This window comes from Paramormyrops kingsleyae, chromosome 3, assembly GCF_048594095.1.
Source record: "Paramormyrops kingsleyae isolate MSU_618 chromosome 3, PKINGS_0.4, whole genome shotgun sequence".
Taxonomy (NCBI): domain Eukaryota; kingdom Metazoa; phylum Chordata; class Actinopteri; order Osteoglossiformes; family Mormyridae; genus Paramormyrops; species Paramormyrops kingsleyae.
In genome coordinates, this window is record NC_132799.1 from 24,414,171 (window position 1) to 24,437,241 (window position 23,071).

General features: G+C 49.3%; 2 protein-coding genes across 6 annotated transcripts; one reads left to right on the top strand and one right to left on the bottom strand.

Moving 5' to 3' along the window:
• Nucleotides 1-1,837: 1,837 nt before the first annotated feature.
• Nucleotides 1,838-11,320, bottom strand: LOC111846141 (sodium- and chloride-dependent GABA transporter 2-like). The gene is made up of 16 exons (XM_023816057.2): nt 11,254-11,320; nt 10,470-10,694; nt 9,919-10,053; nt 9,647-9,787; nt 8,784-8,859; nt 8,571-8,621; nt 7,681-7,816; nt 6,711-6,845; nt 5,839-5,942; nt 5,280-5,404; nt 4,675-4,787; nt 4,353-4,490; nt 4,089-4,191; nt 3,807-3,907; nt 3,302-3,439; nt 1,838-2,802 (listed from the first exon to the last, which is right to left on the bottom strand). The coding sequence occupies exons 2-16, from the start codon at nt 10,660-10,662 to the stop codon at nt 2,632-2,634; spliced, it is 1,860 nt and encodes a 619-aa protein (XP_023671825.2). The 5' UTR covers nt 10,663-10,694; nt 11,254-11,320; the 3' UTR covers nt 1,838-2,631.
• A 5,049-nt stretch (nt 11,321-16,369) lies between these two features.
• On the top strand, nt 16,370-23,071 carry parp11 (poly(ADP-ribose) polymerase family member 11). 5 transcript variants are annotated; one of them, XM_023816066.2, is made up of 8 exons: nt 16,370-16,496; nt 16,862-16,981; nt 17,084-17,204; nt 17,368-17,443; nt 17,781-17,853; nt 17,936-18,063; nt 18,190-18,341; nt 20,987-23,071. In XM_023816066.2, exons 2-8 carry the CDS (start codon nt 16,865-16,867, stop codon nt 21,301-21,303), a joined length of 984 nt encoding a protein of 327 aa, XP_023671834.1. In that variant the 5' UTR covers nt 16,370-16,496; nt 16,862-16,864; the 3' UTR covers nt 21,304-23,071. The 5 variants fall into 5 exon arrangements, with proteins under 5 accessions (XP_023671834.1, XP_023671832.1, XP_023671831.1 ...); XM_023816064.2 differs by lacking the exon at nt 16,370-16,496 and adding an exon at nt 16,505-16,653 and having other exon boundaries at nt 16,857-16,981; XM_023816063.2 differs by lacking the exon at nt 16,370-16,496 and adding an exon at nt 16,505-16,653.

Below are 23,071 nucleotides of genomic sequence, written 5' to 3' on the forward strand. Positions count from 1 at the left end.
TGAATGTAGAACAAAAACGTCTTTAACTGATGGCCTGTTTGTTGTTGTGAGTTTATTCTTCACAGTAATGAAGAATAATTAAAATTTAAATGAGTCAGCATGATCACTGTGCTACATGGCTGCCATTGCATGGGAGACAGATGAAAAGGCTTCTGGGAAATTGGAATCTACGGCAATTTAAGTTACGGCAGGTGAAGCTGCGCGTGGTTTGTCATGTTTTACAAACGTTCCATCCTGGGTTGCGGTCACTGGTCAGGCAATAGTACCAGCCATGACACAAGGACCGGAAAATTCACCCGAAATGTTCATTTTCAGAAGCATCTCATGTCCATGGAGAACCAAGGGGACAAAAAAGAGCAGCATCTGGCACCTCTGTCTGAGTACATCTACATTTTATTTATTTAGCAGATGCGTTAAACCAAGGCGACATGGTCTTTGTTTTCAGATAGCAGGATCAGACAGAGTGGAGGCGCTGAGTTTGGGCCAGTTTGAGGCCTGGATGCTTTTAGCAAAGCCCAGAATCCATTTCAGTCATCTTTTCTTCATTATGTTTAATGAATAAATGTGAGTTGTCATGAAAGACCATATTCATGTATTTTGAATGGAAGAGACGGACCCAAATGAGGATGGACTGACCAAAGACGAGTCCATCACCTCAACCTGGTTGTGGCCCAATGAATATTAGATGACTTTTCCAAAAGAAAAACTTTATCATATTACAGAGAGCAGAGTGCAGAGAGCAATGTTGTTAGTGTTGGATGTAAATTGAGAAGATCAGAATTTTATACTTTTAAATCTTGAAATCTGACAGGATTGTGAGCTAAGTCCCACCCCCCCCCCCTTCCCCCCCACAACCCAACCCTAGAATCAGCCCTAGTCAGACAATCTCTGGAGTATTTGGGGTTAAGGGCCCGGCTCAGGGTGGTGAGATCACTCTGCCGACCCTGGGATTTCAACCAGTGACCTTCTGATAACAGACTCAGCACCTAAACACGCTAAGTCACACAAAAAGTGCATAAACACTGGATGTCGTAGAATCCCTGGGTGTGACCGCACAGCACACAGATATTAAAACCTCACGCAGTTAAGCAAACACCTGAAATGAGGTGAGGAAACAGCCGACTGCTCTGACTGGCTTCATAGGACGCCGGGCTGCCTGGGTGTTGGGGGCTTTTGTACTTCTGCAGTGACGCAGGCATCTGGGCCACCAGTGTGGCAGAACTCCCCAGCTCGTGGACTCGTCAGAGGCTCCGCTCAGCACTTCAGGAAGTGGGAAACAGAACCTGTGCAGAGATGGTTCACAGGACTGCTGCAGTGCCCCATCACCCATAAGAATTATACAGTATAAAAGACCGGCAAATAAATCATTCCCTGGCGGGTTGCCACACGTGCACAGATTTCAGCTCCAGACTTGCATAATGTATTCTCCCATTCTTCACCAACAGCGCCCCCTGCCTGTCAACATTAGGCTGAGCGCGACAGAGTAGCCAGCTTTAACCAATCCAGTGTAATCTCTCTGGGGTGTGTTACCCACTGGCTCAGAAAGCAGGATCTGCTGAACGGCAGAGCTGCACAGCGTGTTCAAACGTGCGTTGAGCTTATTTCTGAAAAAGGTGGATCCCAGAAATGAGGGTCCAGTGGAGCTGGATGCGGTCGGTGTTGAATTTATGTGGCCCATGTCTGGCCAGCGTATGACGGCCAAGATGCATGGGCTGCTCTCCTGCTCAGCAGGTTTTACTTTCACATTTTATTTCCCACTTTTACTACTTTTATCCAAAAAGATGCACAATTGAGAAAGTGGGGTGGAGCAATTGGGGATGGATGGTCTTATTCAAGATTACAATGGTAACATCACTTTACTGACTCTGGGATTCAAACCAACAACCTTCTGAACACACATGAGCCACACATCAACCCTGTCATTGGATGCATTACCTTTCCAGAACAGACTCTCTGTGGGAGTCAGTCGAAGGCTAACGTCATGCCTCTGGGTGGCCTGAGCACAGCAGGAGTGCACAGGGTACTGCAATCCTCCAGCGCCCCCAAGTGGTCAGGGTGTGATATATCCATGTGACATTAACCAATGCCAGGGCTGTCAGTTACCAGGGTCATGAGTGTTGGGTGAATGAGCATGAACCTATGAGCCGTTTTCCGGCACGATGCGATAAGTAAACTTAATGTAAGCGGTGGATAGCATTGCAAAATGCCAGGATGCAAAAAAGCAGAAAGGAGTGAAAATGCAGCCAGGTAGTGGGGGGTGGGGGGCTGGGCTGTGCCTGGCTGTACAGAGAGCAGGCAGACAAAGCAGCCACCTGCGCAGCTGTGTTCAGCAGGCAGGAGGTGCTAATACCAGTCATTCATTTACAAAACAGAGCGGTGAAGAAACTCCCAAGTATCCGCACTGAGCATCACACACAATAAGAGAAATAAGAAACAGGATGAATTTTAAAAATCTTAGCAGGCCTGGATCCAGCTGTGAAATCCTGGGGGGGCCACAGGACTCTCTTGGGGGGGGGGGTTATGACAGGGGGGCTGGGCTTGAGGAGCCAGGCCTGGGTGTTGCCATAGTTACTGCTGTTTTAACAGTGTGGATGCACCAGTTCTTAGGCAGCACTGGGCTGGTGTCCCGGGTCACTGCGCTCCTCCTGGTCCCTGGGCCTGCATGGGCAGCTTCTCCTCTCCTGCTCCTCCGCCCGCGACTCTCTGCCCCCTGCTGACGACGCGGCTGCACAGCGTCAGCCTGGGCTTCTGCGGCCAGCGCTGCCGCAGGTCAGCAGAGGGCACCGTCATCCCGCCGGAACCCTGCGGAGAACACCGGGCTGTCAGCAGTGCTGCTCCGGGACCCCAGGAGCTCTTTGGAACGTCAGACATGCAGTGCTTTGTTTGTCTGAAACCCCAACACGTGAGAGACGGCGATCCTGGAAACTGCACTGGCCAAAGCAGGCGGAGAATCCTTACAAGTCATTATGTTCATTTATCCACAGTGATGGACATTTATGTCAACGCAAGGTCAGACATTCCCTAGAGCATTGAGGGTTAAGGGCCTCGCTCAGGGCCCCAGCGGTGACATCACTCAGCTGACCCTGGGATTTAACCTAGAGACCTTCCGATCACAAACACAGGATCCTGACCCACTGAGACAAACACTGCCCCCCAATAGCACAGCATTGCGACCCAGGCTATGCCCACCATAGCACCATATGCTCAGAAATAAACAACAGAAAGGAAGCAGAAGCCGGCTGGCGCATGACCGTCCTGTAGAGGGCGCTGTAACCAGTGAGATGCTCGAAGTGGGACCCACTTTGAGAAGTTTCACCAGGATGAAGATGGGGATGCAGAGGATGGGCGTGAGCATCAGCAGGCCGGCCAGGACGGTCCCCCAGGGCGACGCTGACTTCCCCATGGGCGGGCTGACGGCCATGTCGTATATCAGGGTGGACTGGAGGAGAAGGAGAGAGGTGAGCACAGGGGCAAACTGCGACACCGGGGGGCACTCAAGCCCCGTGAGGAGACCGGGGTCAGTCTGGCCAATCTACAAGCAAGAGCCACGGAGCCAGCGGACAAGCCGGGACACGACTAAGGGAGTCGGGCGTTAATGAGGCAGGTGGGCAGGGAGAGACACAGCAGAGACGGCGCAGAAAGCAAGGAGAGCCCCAGGAGGTCAGCCAACATCACCATCTACATCAGACAGGCCGGAGCCGAACATCACGACTGCTGCGTTTAAGCCAAGCCTGGCTTATACCACAGTAATTCTGTCATCACGACACGGCTGGGCGTCACGGCGACGGCAGCTGGGGGGCACTCACCGCACAGATGAGGGGGGTCACTAACAGCCAGCAGTACTTCACAACACGCGGCGGCCGGTAGCCGATCATGTCCTCGATGTTGTCATAGAAACGGTCCGCGCCTGAAACGTCAGCGTTTTCCCATTAAAGCATCGTTTTACGGTGGCAGAAAATAAAGAATAAAAAGGAGAGAATGCATATGGGCATGAGCTTTGAGATCAGGCCGACACTGGGATCAGGTACCAGTCTGTACTGGATGTACTGGTGAGACCTACAAACACGGGTCAGCAGCACGCCGCTCACCATAGATCCATGCGATGCTGATGGTCTCGAAGCAGGCGATGAAGAGCAGACTGGTGCCACTGGGGCCATAGGTATCGATCAGCTGGAAGAGGTGGTCTCCGCCCTGGATTAAAGTGAGAGGCCTTGGCATGAGCTCGCCCCAAAACTGAGCCTGCAAGCTGCAGGTCAGCCTCAGTCCCCTGGGGGTGTGTCTGTGTAATGCCACAAGAGGGTGGTATTGTCTCACATGCACTTTGTAAAGCTGACGGCAACGTGACCTCTGACCTCGGAGACGAGCGGCAGCCCCAGCAGGAAACAGACTACTGCGATGACGAGCGTCAGCAGCTCCCGCCGGCCCGCCCGCCGCAGCACGCGCGGGAACATGTCCGTGAGCGCCGTAGCCAGGCTCTCCACACACACGAACTGCGGGACAGACATGTCCGTTGCTAGGTTACGATTTTGCACCAAAAATCAACAGCACAAGGCATCCTGGGAGGTCGGTGGCTTGCAGATGTTCGAGTGTGATCGTGAAAGCTCGATTTGTGGAGGAGGGGGTTACAGATGGAAGGAGGGATCGACTTTCAACAGGGTTAGCGAAGTGCCGCACCTGGCTATCCAGACCGAGGAAGACCACCATGAGGAAGAAGAGCACGGACCACAGCGGTGCCCACGGTAACAGCGCCAGTGCTTTGGGGTAGGCTATGAATGCCAACCCAGGCCCTGCAGAGAAAAGGCCATCAGTCAGATAGAGTCAGTACGTCAGTTTCAGTCAGATAGAGTCAGTACGTCAGTTATAGTCAAAGCATGTGAAAATTCCCAAAATAGCACCTCCTATGAGACTCAGGGTGCATATACCTGCACAGTCCACACTGAATTTCTGTTGCTGTTGCCCACAAAATTTATAAAGGGTTAAAAACTATCAGCGAAAAAATACATATTTCACTTAACTTCTGCAACTGGATTTTGTTTTCTACTTAAATTTGCACTGAACTAGCGCCTCATAAGACGTGCTGCTCTCTTCACATACTGCTGCATTTCGGCTCCTACATAGCAAACAAGCATTCGGTTCTGGGTGCGCCCTTATTCCGAGCCTCATTGTGTCTGCAGTCGCTGCAATACTTCCATTAGAAGGTCTGAGGCTCCCCCTTGTGGTCGCTTGCCATGCAATGCCGGCTGGTCACTCTGTTCCAAAGCAGGCGGTTCAGGCCTTACCAGACTGGACTATGTGCTCCATGGAGATGTGAAGCTCATTGGCCATGAAGCCCAGCACAGAGAACACAGCGAAGCCTGCGAATATGCTGGTGCCGCTGTTCAACAAGCAGAGAGCCAGGCAGTCCCTGGTGGGGTACAGGGGGGGTCACCGAGCAGCCTTTTGGGGGGGGTACAGGGTGGGTCACCGAGCAGCCTTTTGGGGTCAGACACTGCGACCTTCCGCTGACTGCACCACTGCACTGCCATTCACTATTCAGTCACACACACACACACTCTCTCTCTCTCTCTCTCTCTGTATATATATATATATATATATATATATATATATATATATATATATATATATATAAGATATGTATTTATTTTATATACTATATAACACATAGCATTGGTGCACATTTTGGTACAATGACAATAAAGACATTGTATTCTTCAGAAGCCCAGGCAGATACCTCCATTAAATCCTATAAACCACAGCCTTATATAATATAAGTTACTTTAAGTGAATAACCATACATGCCACCCCCCCCCAGCACCGGGAAGAGCGCCCCCTACTGACTTGAAGCAGTTGTTGTTGTATCTGTTGTAGCTGCCCAGGGCCGTGAGGACTCCTTGGCACACGGCGTATGAGAAGAACACCTGTGTCCCGGCATCACGCCACACCTGAACAGGGCAGAACACGAACACGGTCACCTCAACATGGTCACCTCGACAGGGTCACCTTGACACGGTCACCTTAACACGGTCACCTCAACACAGTCACCTCGACAGGGTCACCTCAACATGGTCACCTCGACAGGGTCACCTTGACACGGTCACCTTAACACGGTCACCTCAACATGGTCACCTCGACACGGTCACCTCGACACGGTCACCTCAACAGGATCACCTCGACACGCTCACCTCAACACGATCACCTCGACACGGTCACCTCAACACAGTCACCTCAACACGGTCCCCTCAACAGAGTCACCTCGACACGGTCACCTCAACACGATCACCTCGACACGGTCACCTCAACACGGTCACCTCAACACGGTCCCCTCAACAGAGTCACCTCGACACAGTCACCTTGACATGGTCACCTCAACATGATCACCTCGACACGATCACCTCGACACGGTAACCTCCACAGCTATGAAAGGGCTTTTAAGGCATTGTTGGTGGTTGGCTACTGAAAGGGGTCTTTAACCTAATCAGTGGCTTATCAAGACCTCGGGGCAGGGATGGCCAACCTGTCTGTACGCGAACAAATAAGCAAGACCAGCAAAAAGCATGCTGGCTACATTTTTGAAGTGCCATGTCCGGGGCAAAAATTGCATGTTGATCAAAATTTCCGTCAGAATCTGCCATGATGTTGATCCCCGTCCCAAGAAGAACAGAATTTCTTAATTAATTAATTTTTAAATCAAAGGATCTGCACAATCTTACCTCGGGACTGGTAACCTTGCTTATGTCTGGCAGGAGGTAATACTTGATTCCTTCCCAGGCTCCAGGAAGCGACAGGCCTCGGATGAATAGGATGATAAGCATGAGGTAGGGGAACGTGGCTGTGAAGTAGACCACCTGGAGGAGAGAGACATGTGCTCTGAGTAGAGAGACACAGGTCCTGAGGACAGAGACATGGGCTCTGAGCAGAGAGACACAAGTCCTGAGGACAGAGACATGGGCTCTGAGCAGAGACACACAGGTCCTGAGGACAGAGACATGGGCTCTGAGCAGAGAGACACAGGTCCTGAGGACAGAGACATGGGCTCTGAGCAGAGAGACACAGGTCCTGAGGACAGAGACATGGGCTCTGAGCAGAGAGACACAGGTCCTGAGGACAGAGACATGGGCTCTGAGCAGAGACACACAGGTCCTGAGGACAGAGACATGGGCTCTGAGCAGAGAGACACAGGTCCTGAGGACAGAGACATGGGCTCTGAGCAGAGAGACACAGGTCCTGAGGACAGAGACATGGGCTCTGAGCAGAGAGACACAAGTCCTGAGGACAGAGACATGGGCTCTGAGCAGAGAGACACAGGTCCTGAGGACAGAGACATGGGCTCTGAGCAGAGAGACACAGGTCCTGAGGACAGAGACATGGGCTCTGAGCAGAGAGACACAGGTCCTGAGGACAGAGACAGGGGCTCTGAGCAGAGAGACACAGGTCCTGACTTACTGCTGCATTGCACCATTTAAATTCCAAAAGAGACTGAGGGTGATTCCATCCATACTTTCTCCATAAAGTACCTTATTTGGATTTTTTTTATTGCTTCCAAAACTCCAATGAGAATGAAATACTTCTTCAGCAGGAATGGCACCAAACAGGGAGCATGAACACAGGCTATGGTGCTACATGTAGAACATCTTGTCCTTCACGGGCATCTCTCCTATAGCAAAGCCAGGCGGGACTCACCTTGCCTGTGGTCTTGACTCCTTTCCAGATGCAGAAGTAGCAGATCACCCAGGCCAGCAGGAGACAGAGCGCCAGGTCCCAGCGCACGCTGCCCAGCGGCTGGGCCAGGTCTGCTGTCCGCCCCAGCACCCTGTTACTGGGGCACACAAACCAATACGGCGCCTTCTCAGGCTCTCTAAAAACCAGACGTTCTAGCTCTCTGGCTGAGGACGGCGATGGAATTCTGCTGAGGTCAGAGCAGGGGACCCTCTCCTCATGATCAATGGAGGCAGTGTGTTCCCACCCACCCCCGGGAATCAGAGGAAGGCGTCAGCCCTCAACGGTGGACAGCTCGCTTAAGAACCGCCGGAGAGGAGTGAGGCCAGGAGGCCGGCGAGGTCCCCCAGAACCCAAACAGGACTTGGTGCCGCATCCTCAGGCCAGGGTCCATTTAGGTCAATTAACACAGAGCCACTGGCTAGAGGAGAAGAGCACAATGAGATGTTTCGCTCGTGGTGCTCATTCTGACCCGTGTCGTGCAAAGCCATCCACGTCCTACGCTTTGTCATCTGCGCCTATAGCCCTGCACGGCCTGCGCTTTGTCATCTGCGCCTATAGCCCTGCACGTCCTGCACTTTGTCATCTGCGCCAATAGCCCTGCACGGCCTGCACTTTGTCATCTGCGCCTATAGCCCTGCACGTCCTGTGCTTTGTCATCTGCGCCTATAGCCCTGCATGTCCTGCACTTTGTCATCTGCGCTTATAGCCCTGCACGACCTCAGAAGCGGCGCCGCGTGGCTTAACAGCCAGGTGCTCTTATCAGATGAAAAGCAGCAAGTATTAATGAGTGCACAGATGATGCAGTACGAGTGCTGCTCTGTACTCCACAGACACACTGCCATGTAACTCACTTCCAAAATTCCTCTTCTGGGGTTTTAAGGAAGGAAACGTTGTTGAAATCACTGCAAAAAAAAAAAAAGATTGTGCAACTGTATCACAAGCATGTCTGTGAGGTTATTCAGCATCACTGTGAGGTTAATTTAGTCCCTTAATGTTTTCAGCTAATGGCTCAATAGAGAGCCTCCTTCAGAAACCATCGTATGACATCAGGAAAGAAAGGATACCTGTACTCATACTGTACGCTAATATTCTTCACAAAGGTCCAGTTTCCATGAGCGCTGCTCTGGTTGTGACAGCTCTCTGCAGAAGACACCGGATGGTAGGACTCAAGGGGCATCCAATCACAAAGTCAGGACCAGCAACACAGCCAGCCAACTGGTCAAACTGGAAGGGGGGCATTTCAGCATGCTTATGGTAATATAATGGGGTCTTTGTCTTGGGGGTTTGGTGCTTTGGTTCCTGGTTCTTCACATGAAGTGAAATGCAGTGTCAGACACACTGCTTCAGAACCCAGCAGGACACAAGCTTACGGGGGTGGAAGGATCCTTACAGGCTGGTCTTAATACGATTCTATCATCTCTCGCGGGTCTAACTTCTCACTGCTATGACCGTGTTTTCACTCCTGACAATGTTCTGGTGATACGTCTCTTCCCCGAGTAGCTGCCGATCAGTTGCGCAGCCAGGGTGATTCTAGGATTTTTTTTAAGTTGGGGGCATATGAGGAGCCACAATTCACAAAGAGGGGCCAACTTGATCATTAGCCAATCATATGTTTTGAATCAGTGAGTGATGGGGAGGGGGAACTCCAGGGACCAATCAGCTTTCAGCTAGGGCCAGTGCCCCTGTGGTCCCGTCCCCGTATATGTCCCTGTATGCCATGTGTTTGATGACCGTGGGGTTCGGGAGAGTGTATGAGGAAAACTAGAGAAGCCACATCAATAGAGACAGGATGACCGGAGAGACTTAGGTCTAACTTACCCAACATGCCGTTAAAGTCTCTACACATGATTTTTCTTCTCTATTCTTTCCAACATTCTATTATTAAGGTCTCTACATAAACATTGATCCACAAAAAATGAAAGCATACCTGTGTTCCAGGTGTTGCTGCATGTGGACCACGGCAAAGGGCTCCTGAAAGAGCTGAACAAGTAGAAGAGAGCCCAGGCCAAAACCACGATGTAGTACACATTCAGGTACATCACGATCACCTGCGACGCTATTCCGATTCCTGCCAAAATGACACCAGCACAGACAAGGCTCAGGACACTGACATCCATGGTCAGTGAATGATAACCTAAACTATGGTGGAAGGTTTTCATTTAGAGTCAAATTCTAACATCAGCGCAAGGCATATTTTACCCTCAAACATGGGGCAAATCTTCCTCCAAGCTGTGACCCCGCCCTCGCTGGTGTACTGGCCCAAAGCCGTCTCCAGGAAGAACACCGGGATGCCGCAGAAGAAGAGGAACACAAAGTATGGGATGAAAAACACACCTGAAAAAGAAAGAGACAGCATCAAGCTCCTGAACAACATTCATTGTTGGGCACCAGATCTCTGGAGGAAGACTTTAGGGATAAGCCATTTTCCGGGGAGCAGCAGCCGGAGACACACAAAAAGACCCTACAGTCTGCTTTCAGGAAGAGCTGCACCCCGGGGCTCAGATAATCTGCGCCATTATGACATAGTTATACCCTAATCTGCTTATTCACAATAATTTTATCTGCTTTGAAAACCATAAAGTTAGAAAAAATCCTACACTGAAAAATAACAAGTCCATACAACACTCCTTCAAGTCTACACAAAGTTTCAATGCAGATTCGTGCTATATAGGAAATGCATTGCATGCATAGTGATCCTGACATACAGAAACATGACTAAATAACGAGTTTGCCCTGCCTCACTCGCTCACCTCCGCCGTTCTTGTAGCATAGGTAGGGGAAGCGCCACACGTTGCCCAAGCCAATGATCTCGCCGGCCATGGACAGCAGGAACTCCCTCTTGTTAGCCCACTTTTCCCTCTGCTGGAGCCCGGGCCGCCGCGCTGACTGTTCCTCGGCGCCGCCGGAGCTGCTGACGCGGTCTCTCCCTGTGGGGTCATCCATAGTCTGCCTCTGCGTCCCCGCGGCGCGCTCAGCTGAAAGACCCAGGCGACAGCAGCTCCACACTCCATAGGTCATAGTAAATATGTCACATTTGCTTTGATTTTCGGTCTATTTAAACAAAAATGTCAATTCAGCTCCACCTTGGAAGGATTTAAAAATAAGAACATAAAATTAAGAGCACTGTCGTGTAATTTTGAAATAGTTTTTTTCTTTAAACTTATTTACTTGCACTCTTGTAATGAATATAGAGCTGAATTCAAAAAAGTATTAAACACACAAGGCTTCTCATATTCATTGTAATATTATTAAAGTGACAGAATAAACACGTGCCGTATGCTATGCTCTTCAAATATTTCTAAATTTGGTTTTTGCAGCAGACTAGCTTGTTTTTCCAATTTTCCAAAACTATGTCGTTCCAGCAAAAAAAAAAACAGCCTCATATTCTTTAACGTCTGGGATCATTTTGCTTGTTTTCGCAGCCGTTAATAAACTTGCACATTTGTTTAGAGAAATGAAAAAACATGTTCGCCTACAGTATAAGCGAAAGTTCCGAAAGATACAAAAACAGCAACAGAGTAGTGGGTCCCTTACCATAAAGTCTCCCGTTGGAATCTTGGAGCGGAGCTTGTACAGATCACGACTCGTCGTCGTTTGCGGGTGGGGGGCGGTGCGGGATGGATTTTGCCGCGGGGGCTGGATCTCCATAAAGAGTGCTGCCTATAAGCGCGTCATGCAGGCAAAATGACCTTATTTAACCATCGGTACATTGCCACACTCTCCCACTATTATGTCTTGGTGTGACAAATAAAAAAAAAAACAACTTTTAAAAGCTCATTTTTGAAGGACCGCGGATCATATACAACTTACACTGTAAAGTTAAGCTACACGTTCCAGTAGCTTAGATATATGCTATTGCCCAGCAGGGCATTCCGGTATTTCAAATGTGTTAAAACCAAACGATTCCATTTTTAAAATGTAAAATAACAGTTAATAGCATGCTTATTGTATATTCAGACGAAATGTTTCCATCTGCTAAAGTGAATGCAATTTTACATGCATACACTAGTAAGGCAGACAGTACAACAGGAGTGTGTAAGGAAATGACGTCGGTACAAGGGCAGCTATGCTGAGCTTCCAGTGAAAGGCCAGTAACAAGCGTAACATCGGAGCAAGAAAACAATGCATTTCAAATAAATCACAGTAAGAGGACTATTCAAGTCAAAAGGCAAACTACAACACTTTGAGCCTTTTGGGTGTGAAAGATGCCAGCTGAGGCAGGACAGAGGTGGGGGTGTCACCAAAACAGGGATGTTCCCAGGATGGGGGTGTCACCAAAACAGGGATGTTCCCGGGATGGGGGTGTCACCAAAAAAGGGATGTTCCCGGGATGGGGGTGTCCCCCCAGAACAGGGGTGTTCCCAGGACAGATCTGCAGCACATTCATACTGTTTGCTGAATTTTATGCTTTTTCAATGCACATAACATTTGACCCCCACTGAGCTGATTTTGCAATCTACCCCCCGATAGTTTTCAGTCAGTTTTCTTTTTGACACTGCAGACTGTGCATGTGAAAATAACAAAGATACACCAACCAACCATGACATCAACACCACTGGCAGCTGGAGTGAGTAATATGAAGGCATCTATATACTGAGGTGTCAATCAGACAGTCACTGCCACTGGATTATGCACAGTGTTTTCATATGTGGTAAACTGGCTGCTGAGATATTTCATGAGATAAGGAAAATTGCATCTTAATGAATACATATCGATACCCATGAATGTTCAGGTCAGGGACAAAACAGGGACAAAACATGGGAAATATACTGAAATGCAAACATCATTCAGGTACAGGTAGCACCCATTTCAGAGAGCTGTGTTGGAGCAACAGACCCTCTTAGAAGATCATATGATTTAATGTCCAGTCGTATAAAATAAAATAAAATATGGAATAAATATTCCACCTGTCACGGTAGATCAGGGAAAGAGACAAGGATCCAGGAATGCAGGGGAAACGGGAGTTTAATGGTCGGGTAATGAAGGTTACACAGGGAAAGCAGCAAGCGGTGATGACAGGACACCAAGGATCTTCAGCCCAGACGCTCCGAGAGCGAACGAGGGACGGGGCAAAGCACCTGCACCGAGGGAGCTTGCTGGTCAGTGGGGAAGCGGCGTGCGATACTCGTAGTCGTTGTCCAGAAGGAGAAGTCGTCACTGGGAAGATCAGTCAGATGATGAAACACAAGACGGGAATACTCAGGTAAGGGTGGATGGGAGAAGCCGGACTCGGCGGGACAGGCAGGTCAGGTACGGGATCTGGGCTGTGGAAGGAAGGTAAAGAAGTAAGGAACAAATACGGGGTTGCCAGGCAGGGTATGGGCAATCGGGTAGACGGAGGACAGGAGAGCTGCTCAGTAAGGCTTGGAATCATCAGCGCAATACTTTGCAGGGTAGTTTGGGCTTGTTCTCCTTTTAAAAGGAGGTTAATTGTCTCCTGACGGGCTGCACCTGTCTGGCTCCGCCCCCGTTGACGTGACACCACCTCAACAAGTTGTAAAAACATCCCAGAATCACTGCAATTAAGGCATGACAGAATAATTTGGTTATACATGGAGAACTGTAACAAACAGAAGGGTCCTAGCAGAATATTTCACTGAAGTCCAGCCAACTCGAGATACCAGAGGACACCTTCAGAGGTCTTGTGGAATCCATACCTTGAGAGGTCAGAGCTGTTTCGTGGCACAAGGGGGACATACACAATATTAGGTAGGTGGTTTTAATGTTATAGTGCTGTAAGCTTGATTGAAAGGACCAATTAGAACCTTTTTCCAGACCCTGATATAGATAAGTACAGCACCACTGTTCTCTGCTATATCAGGACCTATATTGAAAATATTACCACCAACAAACGCATCAGAATTTTCCCGAATAGGAAACCTTGGATGTCGAGGGAGGTCCAGGCACTGCTGAGGGAGCGAGATGCAGCATTCAGATCAGGGGACAGAGAACAGGCAGGATAAAGCTGTCTATAGAGATAAGACTGAGGATCACTTTTCCAATTGGGAGCCAGCATGTGTATGGCAAGGCATCCAGCATATTACAAATTATAGAGGCAATCAGCAACCAATTCCAGAAGATAACATCCACCTGGCAGAAGAGCTTCGTAATTTTTTTGCACATTTTGGAACCACAGGGACTGATAATGGTATAGCGACTCCACTTGACGCTGTTGCGGACCCCCTCTGACCCTTCAGATCCATGAGGTGAGAAGGATCTTTAGCTCTGTGAACGTCAAGAAAGCTGGGGGGCGGATGGTATTCCGGGGAGAGTGATCAGGGACTGTGCTGACCAGCTGGCTGAGGTATTTACAGACATTTTTAATCGATCTCTGTCTCAGGCTGTTGTACCCACTTGCCTTAAAACCGCCATAATCATACCAGTCCCTAAAAAGAATAAAGTCACTTGCTTAAATTCCTACAGACCGGTAGCACTCACCCCCATTATTACAAAATGCTTCGAGAAACTGGCTTTACAACACATCAAATCCAGCCTCCCCATTAACTTTGATCAGCATCAGTTTGCCTGTAGAGCTCATCGATCCACTGAAGATGCTATTGCCACTGCCCTGCACACAGCTCTTGCACACCTGGACCAGCAGGGGGCGTATGTGAGAACACTTTTTATTGATTACAGCTTGGCATTCAATCATATTGTCCCCAGTAGGCTGGTTCACAAAATGCGCGGCCTGGGCTTAATTAGCACTTTGTGTATTTGGATTAAAGACTTTCTCTCCAAACGTCCACAGACAGTCAGGCTCTCCTAGCATGTCCTAGTATAACTCTCAGCATTGGGGCGCCACAAGGTTGCGTTCTGAGCCCCATGCTGTATTCAATATACACAGCTGATTGTACTCCTGTACACCACACAAACACAATAATTAAATTTGCAGACGATACAACAGTAGTTGGACAGATTTCAGACAATAACGAAACACAATATATAGAGGAAATAGATAGGTTGATAGACTGGAGTGAGGACGAGAACCTCACATTAAATATCACAAAGGCCAAAGAAATCATTGTTGATTTTAGGATACAATGTGAGGACCACAGTTCCCTAATTGTCAGGGGTAAGGAAGTGGAGAGTGTCACCAGCTTCAAGCTCCTGGGGATTGACATCAGCAAGGATCTCACATGGTCAAGGGTGAGGAAGTGGAGGGTCACCAGCTTCAAGCTCCTGGGGATTGACATCAGCGAGGACCTCACAAGGTCAAGGGTGAGGAAGTGGAGGGTCACCAGCTTCAAGCTCCTGGGGATTGACATCAGCGAGGACCTCACATGGTCAAGGGTGAGGAAGTGGAGGGTCACCAGCTTCAAGCTCCTGGGGATTGACATCAGCGAGGATCTCACATGGTCAAGGGTGAGGAAGTGGAGGGTCACCAGTTTCAAGCTCCTGGGGATTGACATCAGCGAGGACCTCACATGGTCAAGGGTGAGGAAGTGGAGGGTCACCAGCTTCAAGCTCCTGGGGATTGACATCAGCGAGGACCTCACATGGTCAAGGGTGAGGAAGTGGAGAGGGTCACCAGCTTCAAGCTCCTGGGGATTGACATCAGCAAAGATCTCACATGGTCAAGGGTGAGGAAGTGGAGGGTCACCAGTTTCAAGCTCCTGGGGATTGACATCAGTGAGGATCTCACAAGGTCAGGGGTGAGGAAGTGGAGAGGGTCACCAGCTTCAAGCTCCTGGGGATTTACATCAGCGAGGACCTCACAAGGTCAGGGGTGAGGAAGTGGAGAGGGTCACCAGCTTCAAGCTCCTGGGGATTGACATCAGTGAGGACCTCACAAGGTCAAGGGTGAGGAAGTGGAGAGGGTCACCAGCTTCAAGCTCCTGGGGATTTACATCAGTGAGGACCTCACATGGTCAAGGGTGAGGAAATGGAGAGGGTCACCAGCTTCAAGCTCCTTGGGATTTACATCAGCGAGGATCTCACATGGTCAGGGGTGAGGAAGTGGAAAGGGTCACCAGCTTCAAGCTCCTGGGGATTGACATCAGTGAGGATCTCACAAGGTCAGGGGTGAGGAAGTGGAGAGGGTCACCAGCTTCAAGCTCCTGGGGATTTACATCAGCGAGGACCTCACAAGGTCAGGGGTGAGGAAGTGGAGAGGGTCACCAGCTTCAAGCTCCTGGGGATTTACATCAGTGAGGACCTCACATGGTCAAGGGTGAGGAAATGGAGAGGGTCACCAGCTTCAAGCTCCTTGGGATTTACATCAGCGAGGATCTCACATGGTCAGGGGTGAGGAAGTGGAGAGGGTCACCAGCTTCAAGCTCCTGGGGATTGACATTTATTCTCATTATTGTTTTGGATGTTGGGTTTTATGTATTTATTACGTGTGTAGGTATGTATGTGTGTATATTACTTTTAAATTCAGGCTTGGCATAGAAAAAAAATGTCCTTGGACATTTTTTTTTCTATCTATCTATCTATCTATCTATCTATCTATCTATCTATCTATCTATCTATCTATCGCGTTTCAAAACGACAAGCATTCCATCATCGTATAAGGCGTTTTGTCTGTATGCGGGCGCCATCTAGCGGCAGCTCTTGGAACGCGCCACCTCGATCATAGTCATTTTACCCGGGCCGGGCAGTAACTCCACTCACGTGGCTTTTTTTAAATCAAAATCACTCAAGCGACTGAAGTGTACTTATGTCATTTGAGTGAATTGAGTTAAGGCGTTTCTGAATAGAAGCGATTGTTTCTTCTAACTTGGTAACCGTATCCAAGGAAGAAGAAAGCGTCGATGACGTACCGGACGCGATGACGTGTACGGAAGCAAACAAACACAATGTGCGGTTCGGCAAAATAAACGGGAGAATCTGGCGCTCCTGTGAAAGGCGGCCGGCGCTGTTAGGTCATCTACGAAAAGGACGCTCGGACCCCGGCGTGGTCCTTACACCGGCGTAAGGGGGGTTATAGATCCGGTAAAGCTGAGTCTGAGTGTCTGCTTCCTCTTTAGCAGGAATAAATCTGAACGCTGTAATGTGACAGTTTGTGGCAGGGATTAAGGTGTCTTCGCTATGAATGACGCGATTTAAATCATTTTCTATGTTTTAGTCATCTTTCTGGGCGCTCTTTGTATGATTTCACATTTACTAATGTGTGATGAATGTTTGTTTTAATCGAGATCAGATCATGCAGTGCTCAAGGGCCGTCAGACATGTGTCCGGCGAGGTGGAGGACATGGACACCTCGGAGGCTCACTGGAGCTGGTTTTATCTCGCTGAATGTGGCGTCTGGCATATGTTTGAGGTAAACGCATCGTACATTACCGTAACTGTGCGATTCAGCTGTGTGTCGCTCTAAGCACCACACACCTTACTGGTTAATTTTGATAATTGGTATTTGTTGCAGATTAATCAAAGTGCTGCCTGTTCTGTGACCAGTGAGCAAATTGAACAGAACTACAGCAGAAATCAACTGGGTGTCATGGAGTTCTGCACAGCGAAGTATACTTACAGATTAGATTTTTCAGGTACTAAATCCTGGTAAGACTCGCTTCATCCCCATCATGATTTTATGGTAAATCAGTGTTGCAAATGATGTTCGGTGGGTTTTGCCTCCTGTTTGTCTTGGGGATGCAGTGTTTTGGAAGTCACATTAATGTGAGACCACGTCTGTGATTTCCCTCTGTTCAGTGATGAAGCAGACCAACTTGACAACTGGCAAGCAGCGTCCTATACAGCGCGCGCTGCGTTCCGAGACAAGTTTCAGGTCAGAACTGCGCGCGAAGCGAAAGCGAAACTTGGCGGCTGGCAGCTTCCTACTTGCGCGCTGGGTTTTGTTTTCCGTAAAACAGCATCACAGCTGCTGTGGTGGTTTGAAAGTTCCAAGTCCTGAGTAACTTAAATACTCCTGCCTTACTGTGGAATTGGTGATTTTTTTTGCAGTTTTATTTTCTATCGTCACATCAGCATTTTCCCACAGAATCTGTAGTATTTTTGCCTCCAACCCAAGCTACTTAATAGCTGTGTTCCCTTTTGCGCTGACATCGTGTGGTACTTCAGATAAGTGTTTTCCGTAGTAATTATGTGTCTGCTTTTCTTAACAGGTTCATCTGTGATAATATTGCCCTTCCCGTTCCTGTACACTGGGAGAGGATTAACACAGAAGAGCCCTATCAGGTACAAGGAGCTGGAATGTTCTTCAAGGTAACCTAAGATGAAACTGATTAAACGAGTCCTTTTTGTCCTTTTTCCCTGCCAGCTCATCACTCTGAGCAAGGACACTTTTGAGTATAAGGAGGTCATGAGACTTTTTGAAAGAACTATGGATGCACCCATCAGATCAATCCAGAGGATCCAGAACTTAGACCTTTGGGAGTTTTTTTGCCGGTAAATAGTGTCTCTTTCTCAGTACGATTGTGGCGTGACTTAAGTTGGGACAATGGTAACGCTGTGTATATTTTAGCTGCTGGAAAACAGATTGTCTTTCTTTTTCCACTCCTTGGTCTTCTGAAGGAAAAAAGCTCAGCTAAGAAAGATAAAACGGGCCGCGGACATTGAGGAGAAGATGCTATTTCACGGCACAGGCTACAGCAATGTGCAGGCTATATGCACATATAATTTTGACTGGAGATTAACTGGAAGCCATGGTGACATCTATGGCAAAGGTACATGATCCTTTGTATGTGTGTGGGTAGACGGCTGGTCACTGATCAGTAACACGCTCCTTTTGACGTGTGTGTGGGTAACAGACACACCAGAGACGGCTGGTCACTGATCAGTAACACGCTCCTTTTGACATGTGTGTGGGTAACAGACACACCAGAGACGACTGGTCACTGATTAGTAACACGCTCCTTTTGACGTGTGTGTGGGTAACAGACACACCAGAGACGGCTGGTCTCTGATCAGTAACGTGCTCCTTTTGACATGTGTGTGGGTAACAGACACACCAGAGACGGCTGGTCACTGATCAGTAACACGCTCCTTTTGACATGTGTGTGGGTAACAGACACACCAGAGACGACTGGTCACTGATCAGTAACACGCTCCTTTTGACGTGTGTGTGGGTAACAGACACACCAGAGACGGCTGGTCTCTGATCAGTAACGTGCTCCTTTTGACATGTGTGTGGGTAACAGACACACCAGAGACGGCTGGTCACTGATCAGTAACGCGCTCCTTTTGACATGTGTGTGGGTAACAGACACACCAGAGACGGCTGGTCACTGATCAGTAACGCGCTCCTTTTGACGTGTGTGTGGGTAACAGATACACAAGAGACGGATAGTCACTGATCAGTAACGCGCTCCTTTTGGCGTGTGTGTGGGTAACAGACACACCAGAAACGGCTGGTCACTGATCAGTAACGCGCTCCTTTTGACGTGTGTGTGGGTGACAGACACACCAGAGACGGCTGGTCTCTGATCAGTAACGTGCTCCTTTTGACGTGTGTGTGGGTGACAGACACACCAGAGACGGCTGGTCTCTGATCAGTAACGCGCTCCTTTTGACGTGTGTGTGGGTGACAGACACACCAGAGACGGCTGGTCACTGATCAGTAACGCGCTCCTTTTGACGTGTGTGTGGGTGACACACACCAGAGACGGCTGGTCTCTGATCAGTAACGTGCTCCTTTTGACGTGTGTGTGGGTGACAGACACACCAGAGACGGCTGGTCTCTGATCAGTAACACGCTCCTTTTGACGTGTGTGTGGGTGACAGACACACCAGAGACGGCTGGTCACTGATCAGTAACACGCTCCTTTTGACGTGTGTGTGGGTGACAGACACACCAGAGACGGCTGGTCTCTGATCAGTAACGTGCTCCTTTTGACGTGTGTGTGGGTGACAGACACACCAGAGACGGCTGGTCTCTGATCAGTAACGCGCTCCTTTTGACGTGTGTGTGGGTGACAGACACACCAGAGACGGCTGGTCACTGATCAGTAACAGGCTCCTTTTGACGTGTGTGTGGGTGACAGACACACCAGAGACGGCTGGTCTCTGATCAGTAACGTGCTCCTTTTGACGTGTGTGTGGGTGACAGACACACCAGAGACGGCTGGTCACTGATCAGTAACGCGCTCCTTTTGACGTGTGTGTGGGTGACAGACACACCAGAGACGGCTGGTCACTGATCAGTAACGCGCTCCTTTTGACGTGTGTGTGGGTAACAGACACACCAGAGACGGCTGGTCACTGATCAGTAACGCGCTCCTTTTGACGTGTGTGTGGGTAACAGATACACAAGAGACGGATAGTCACTGATCAGTAACGCGCTCCTTTTGGCGTGTGTGTGGGTAACAGACACACCAGAAACGGCTGGTCACTGATCAGTAACACGCTCCTTTTGACATGTGTGTGGGTAACAGATGCACCAGGGACGGCTGGTCACTGATCAGTAACACGCTCCTTTTGATGTGTGTGTGGGTAACAGATGCACCAGGGACGGCTGGTCACTGATCAGTAACACGCTCCTTTTGACATGTGTGTGGGTGACAGACACACCAGAGACGGCTTGTCACTGATCAGTAACACGCTCCTTTTGACGTGTGTGTGGGTAACAGACACACCAGAGACGGCTGGTCACTGATCAGTAACGCGCTCCTTTTGACGTGTGTGTGGGTAACAGACACACCAGAGACGGCTGGTCACTGATCAGTAACGCGCTCCTTTTGACGTGTGTGTGGGTAACAGACACACCAGAGACGGCTGGTCACTGATCAGTAACGCGCTCCTTTTGACGTGTGTGTGGGTAACAGACACACCAGAGACGGTTGGTCACTGATCAGTAACGCGCTCCTTTTGACTTGTGTGTGGGTAACAGATGCACCAGGGACGGCTGGTCACTGATCAGTAACACGCTCCTTTTGACGTGTGTGTGGGTAACAGACACACCAGGGACGGCTGGTCACTGATCAGTAACGCGCTCCTTTTGACATGTGTGTGGGTAGACGGCTGGTCACTGATCAGTAACGCGCTCCTTTTGACGTGTGAGTGGGTAACAGACACACCAGAGACGGTTGGTCACTGATCAGTAACGCGCTCCTTTTGACTTGTGTGTGGGTAACAGATGCACCAGGGACGGCTGGTCACTGATCAGTAACGCGCTCCTTTTGACGTGTGTGTGGGTAACAGACGCACCAGGGACGGCTGGTCACTGATCAGTAACGCGCTCCTTTTGACATGTGTGTGGGTAGACGGCTGGTCACTGATCAGTAACGCGCTCCTTTTGACGTGTGAGTGGGTAACAGACACACCAGAGACGGCTGGTCACTGATCAGTAACGCACTTCTTTTCTTTTGTTTAGGGAGTTATTTTGCAAGAGATGCCAAATACTCAAGTAAATTCTGCCACACTACAGCAAACCACAACGTCGTTCTTCAAAAACATGGCCTGGCGCCGGCCATTTTCCAGAGCGACCCACCATATAAATCGATGTTCCTGGCCCGGGTGCTCGTTGGGGACTACACAGTCGGACAGTCGAGGTTTTGCCGACCGCCCTCCAAGGACACACGGGTCACAAACTTCTACGACAGCTGCGTGGATGACATCGCAAACCCAAAGATTTTTGTGATCTTTGACTGCAATCAGATATACCCAGAATATTTAATAGAGTTTTATTAACAAGGATTCAGTAACATAACGGATATAAGGGAAGGGCCCCACAGAGGAAAGGGGCAAATTCTCTGATCCAGCCTGAGCACTTTAAATCAGACTGGGGGGGTTTCATTTGTCTGTGGTTTATTATATCCATGTGTTGTCAGGTTTTACACCTGCTTAAAATACTACAGACAAAAGGAAGTATATATTCTTTCAAAGGAAAGAAGAGGCATGTCCTTTCAATGGAAGGTGGGAGTGTAACATTTGTCTCTGTAGTGTATTTGGACCTCGTATTATTTTTTTGGTCTCTCTGCAATGTCTGTCGACTTTCCTTACTGCAGCAAATAGGCCAGAAGGCTGAGCTTTGAGTCTGACACGGGCATCGGGGTAGGGCTCCGCAGACGGGCTGGGAGAGCCTGTGTCTGGGGGGTCACACCCCGCAGGGGTTACTGGTCTGCTGTGCGAGGACCGTTCACAGAAAGGTGACACCACCGTGTGGTCATGGCACAACATCACAGCTGGGGTCTGGCTCCTGGAAGGCTTGCAGTGAACTGGGGTTTATGGTTTAGTGGCTCATTAACTACCTCAGATATTCATCACAGACATCGATCTGGCCGATAACTCCTGTTAGACTGAATCTGCTGTCATTTCACCCTCCCTGCACTGAAGAGGGCTAGAATGTGATGCTCTGACACGGATGTCGTCCGGCAAATGAGCACGCAGATATCAGGGCCACGCCCATGCCAAGATCATGTGAATAAGGACACCCCACCCAAAAGCGTCTGCCGTCTTTGCCCTCCAGTGGGATCCCTTCTGTGGTTTGTGTTACATGTTGCCATATTACATGCGACGATGGAGGGCAGGTTCTCCGTTTTGGATCATCTTTCCAAGGCTGGAGGCCGAGCTGATCCAGGAGATGCTTTGGCCACGGTTCGGAGCATGGAGACAGCAGCTGGGAGCAGAAGCAGGACCATCTTCTGAAGGCAGAAGGAGAAAGCCTGCTTTGCAACGAGCTGGGCTGCAGGGATCTGTGGGCTTAGAGCTGATGGCTTCTCCAGAGCTGCTGACAGATTTTCCTGTGAGGCCAGTCGGAGACCAGCTCAGCCCTCACTGCCACGCGAGAGCAGTGCAGGAAGGTGAAAGATGACGCACCATTTGCGTTTATTTAGCCGCCACTTCTGTGAGCTTCCAAAGGACCTTCTTCTGAAGATCTGTCTGCAGTAATTTGCCAGGTTACATTTCAGGAAGGACTGCTTGTGTCCATCACAGATGACAGGAATGTTAGTGTTTTTTATTACCTACGGGGGGCAGTATAGCACGTGCGGGGGCTAATTTAACTACCCTTTCCATTTTCCCCAAGGCAAGATGGGGCCCAGAGAGCCAGGGAGCTCGGCTACAATAATAATTAATAATAACGACACTTTATCGATCCCCGTGGGGAAATCCTCTTCTCGCCTCCCTCCTCCTGTAGGTGACCGTAAGCTTGGCCCCAAAGGGCAGCCTCACGCAGAATAGCTTAACATAGACTTTGGTGTATGAGGTGAGGAATGCTAGGGGTGAGTTCCTTTCTGTGGGGGGAGCAAGTTCTGTTGGGCACCTCAGTTTAGTCTCTACCAGACAGTAGGGTTGGGTCACCCCTGCGGAATGGGTTTTCCTGTCGCTCTTACCTGTATGTCACCTGTCCCTTGTTTCTGTGGTCCTGCTGCCAAAATAATGAATTGTGTTTTGTTTTTCTTTCTGCAGTGTGTTTTTCTTTCTTGAAATGTGATTAAATTTTTCAGTTTCGGAAAAA

Coding starts and splice junctions, on each gene's coding strand:
- LOC111846141 (XM_023816057.2), bottom strand. CDS start 10,662: ATGGATGACCCCACAGGGAGAGACCGCGTCAGCAGCTCCGGCGGCGCC. Junction 8,860..9,646: donor CAGCAACACCTGGAACACAG/GTATGCTTTCAT, acceptor TGTCTTCTGCAG/AGAGCTGTCACAACCAGAGC. Junction 5,943..6,710: donor GCAAGGTTACCAGTCCCGAG/GTAAGATTGTGC, acceptor TGCCCTGTTCAG/GTGTGGCGTGATGCCGGGAC.
- parp11 (XM_023816066.2), top strand. CDS start 16,865: ATGCAGTGCTCAAGGGCCGTCAGACATGTGTCCGGCGAGGTGGAGGAC. Junction 17,444..17,780: donor CGTTCCGAGACAAGTTTCAG/GTCAGAACTGCG, acceptor TTTTCTTAACAG/GTTCATCTGTGATAATATTG. Junction 18,064..18,189: donor CTTTGGGAGTTTTTTTGCCG/GTAAATAGTGTC, acceptor GGTCTTCTGAAG/GAAAAAAGCTCAGCTAAGAA.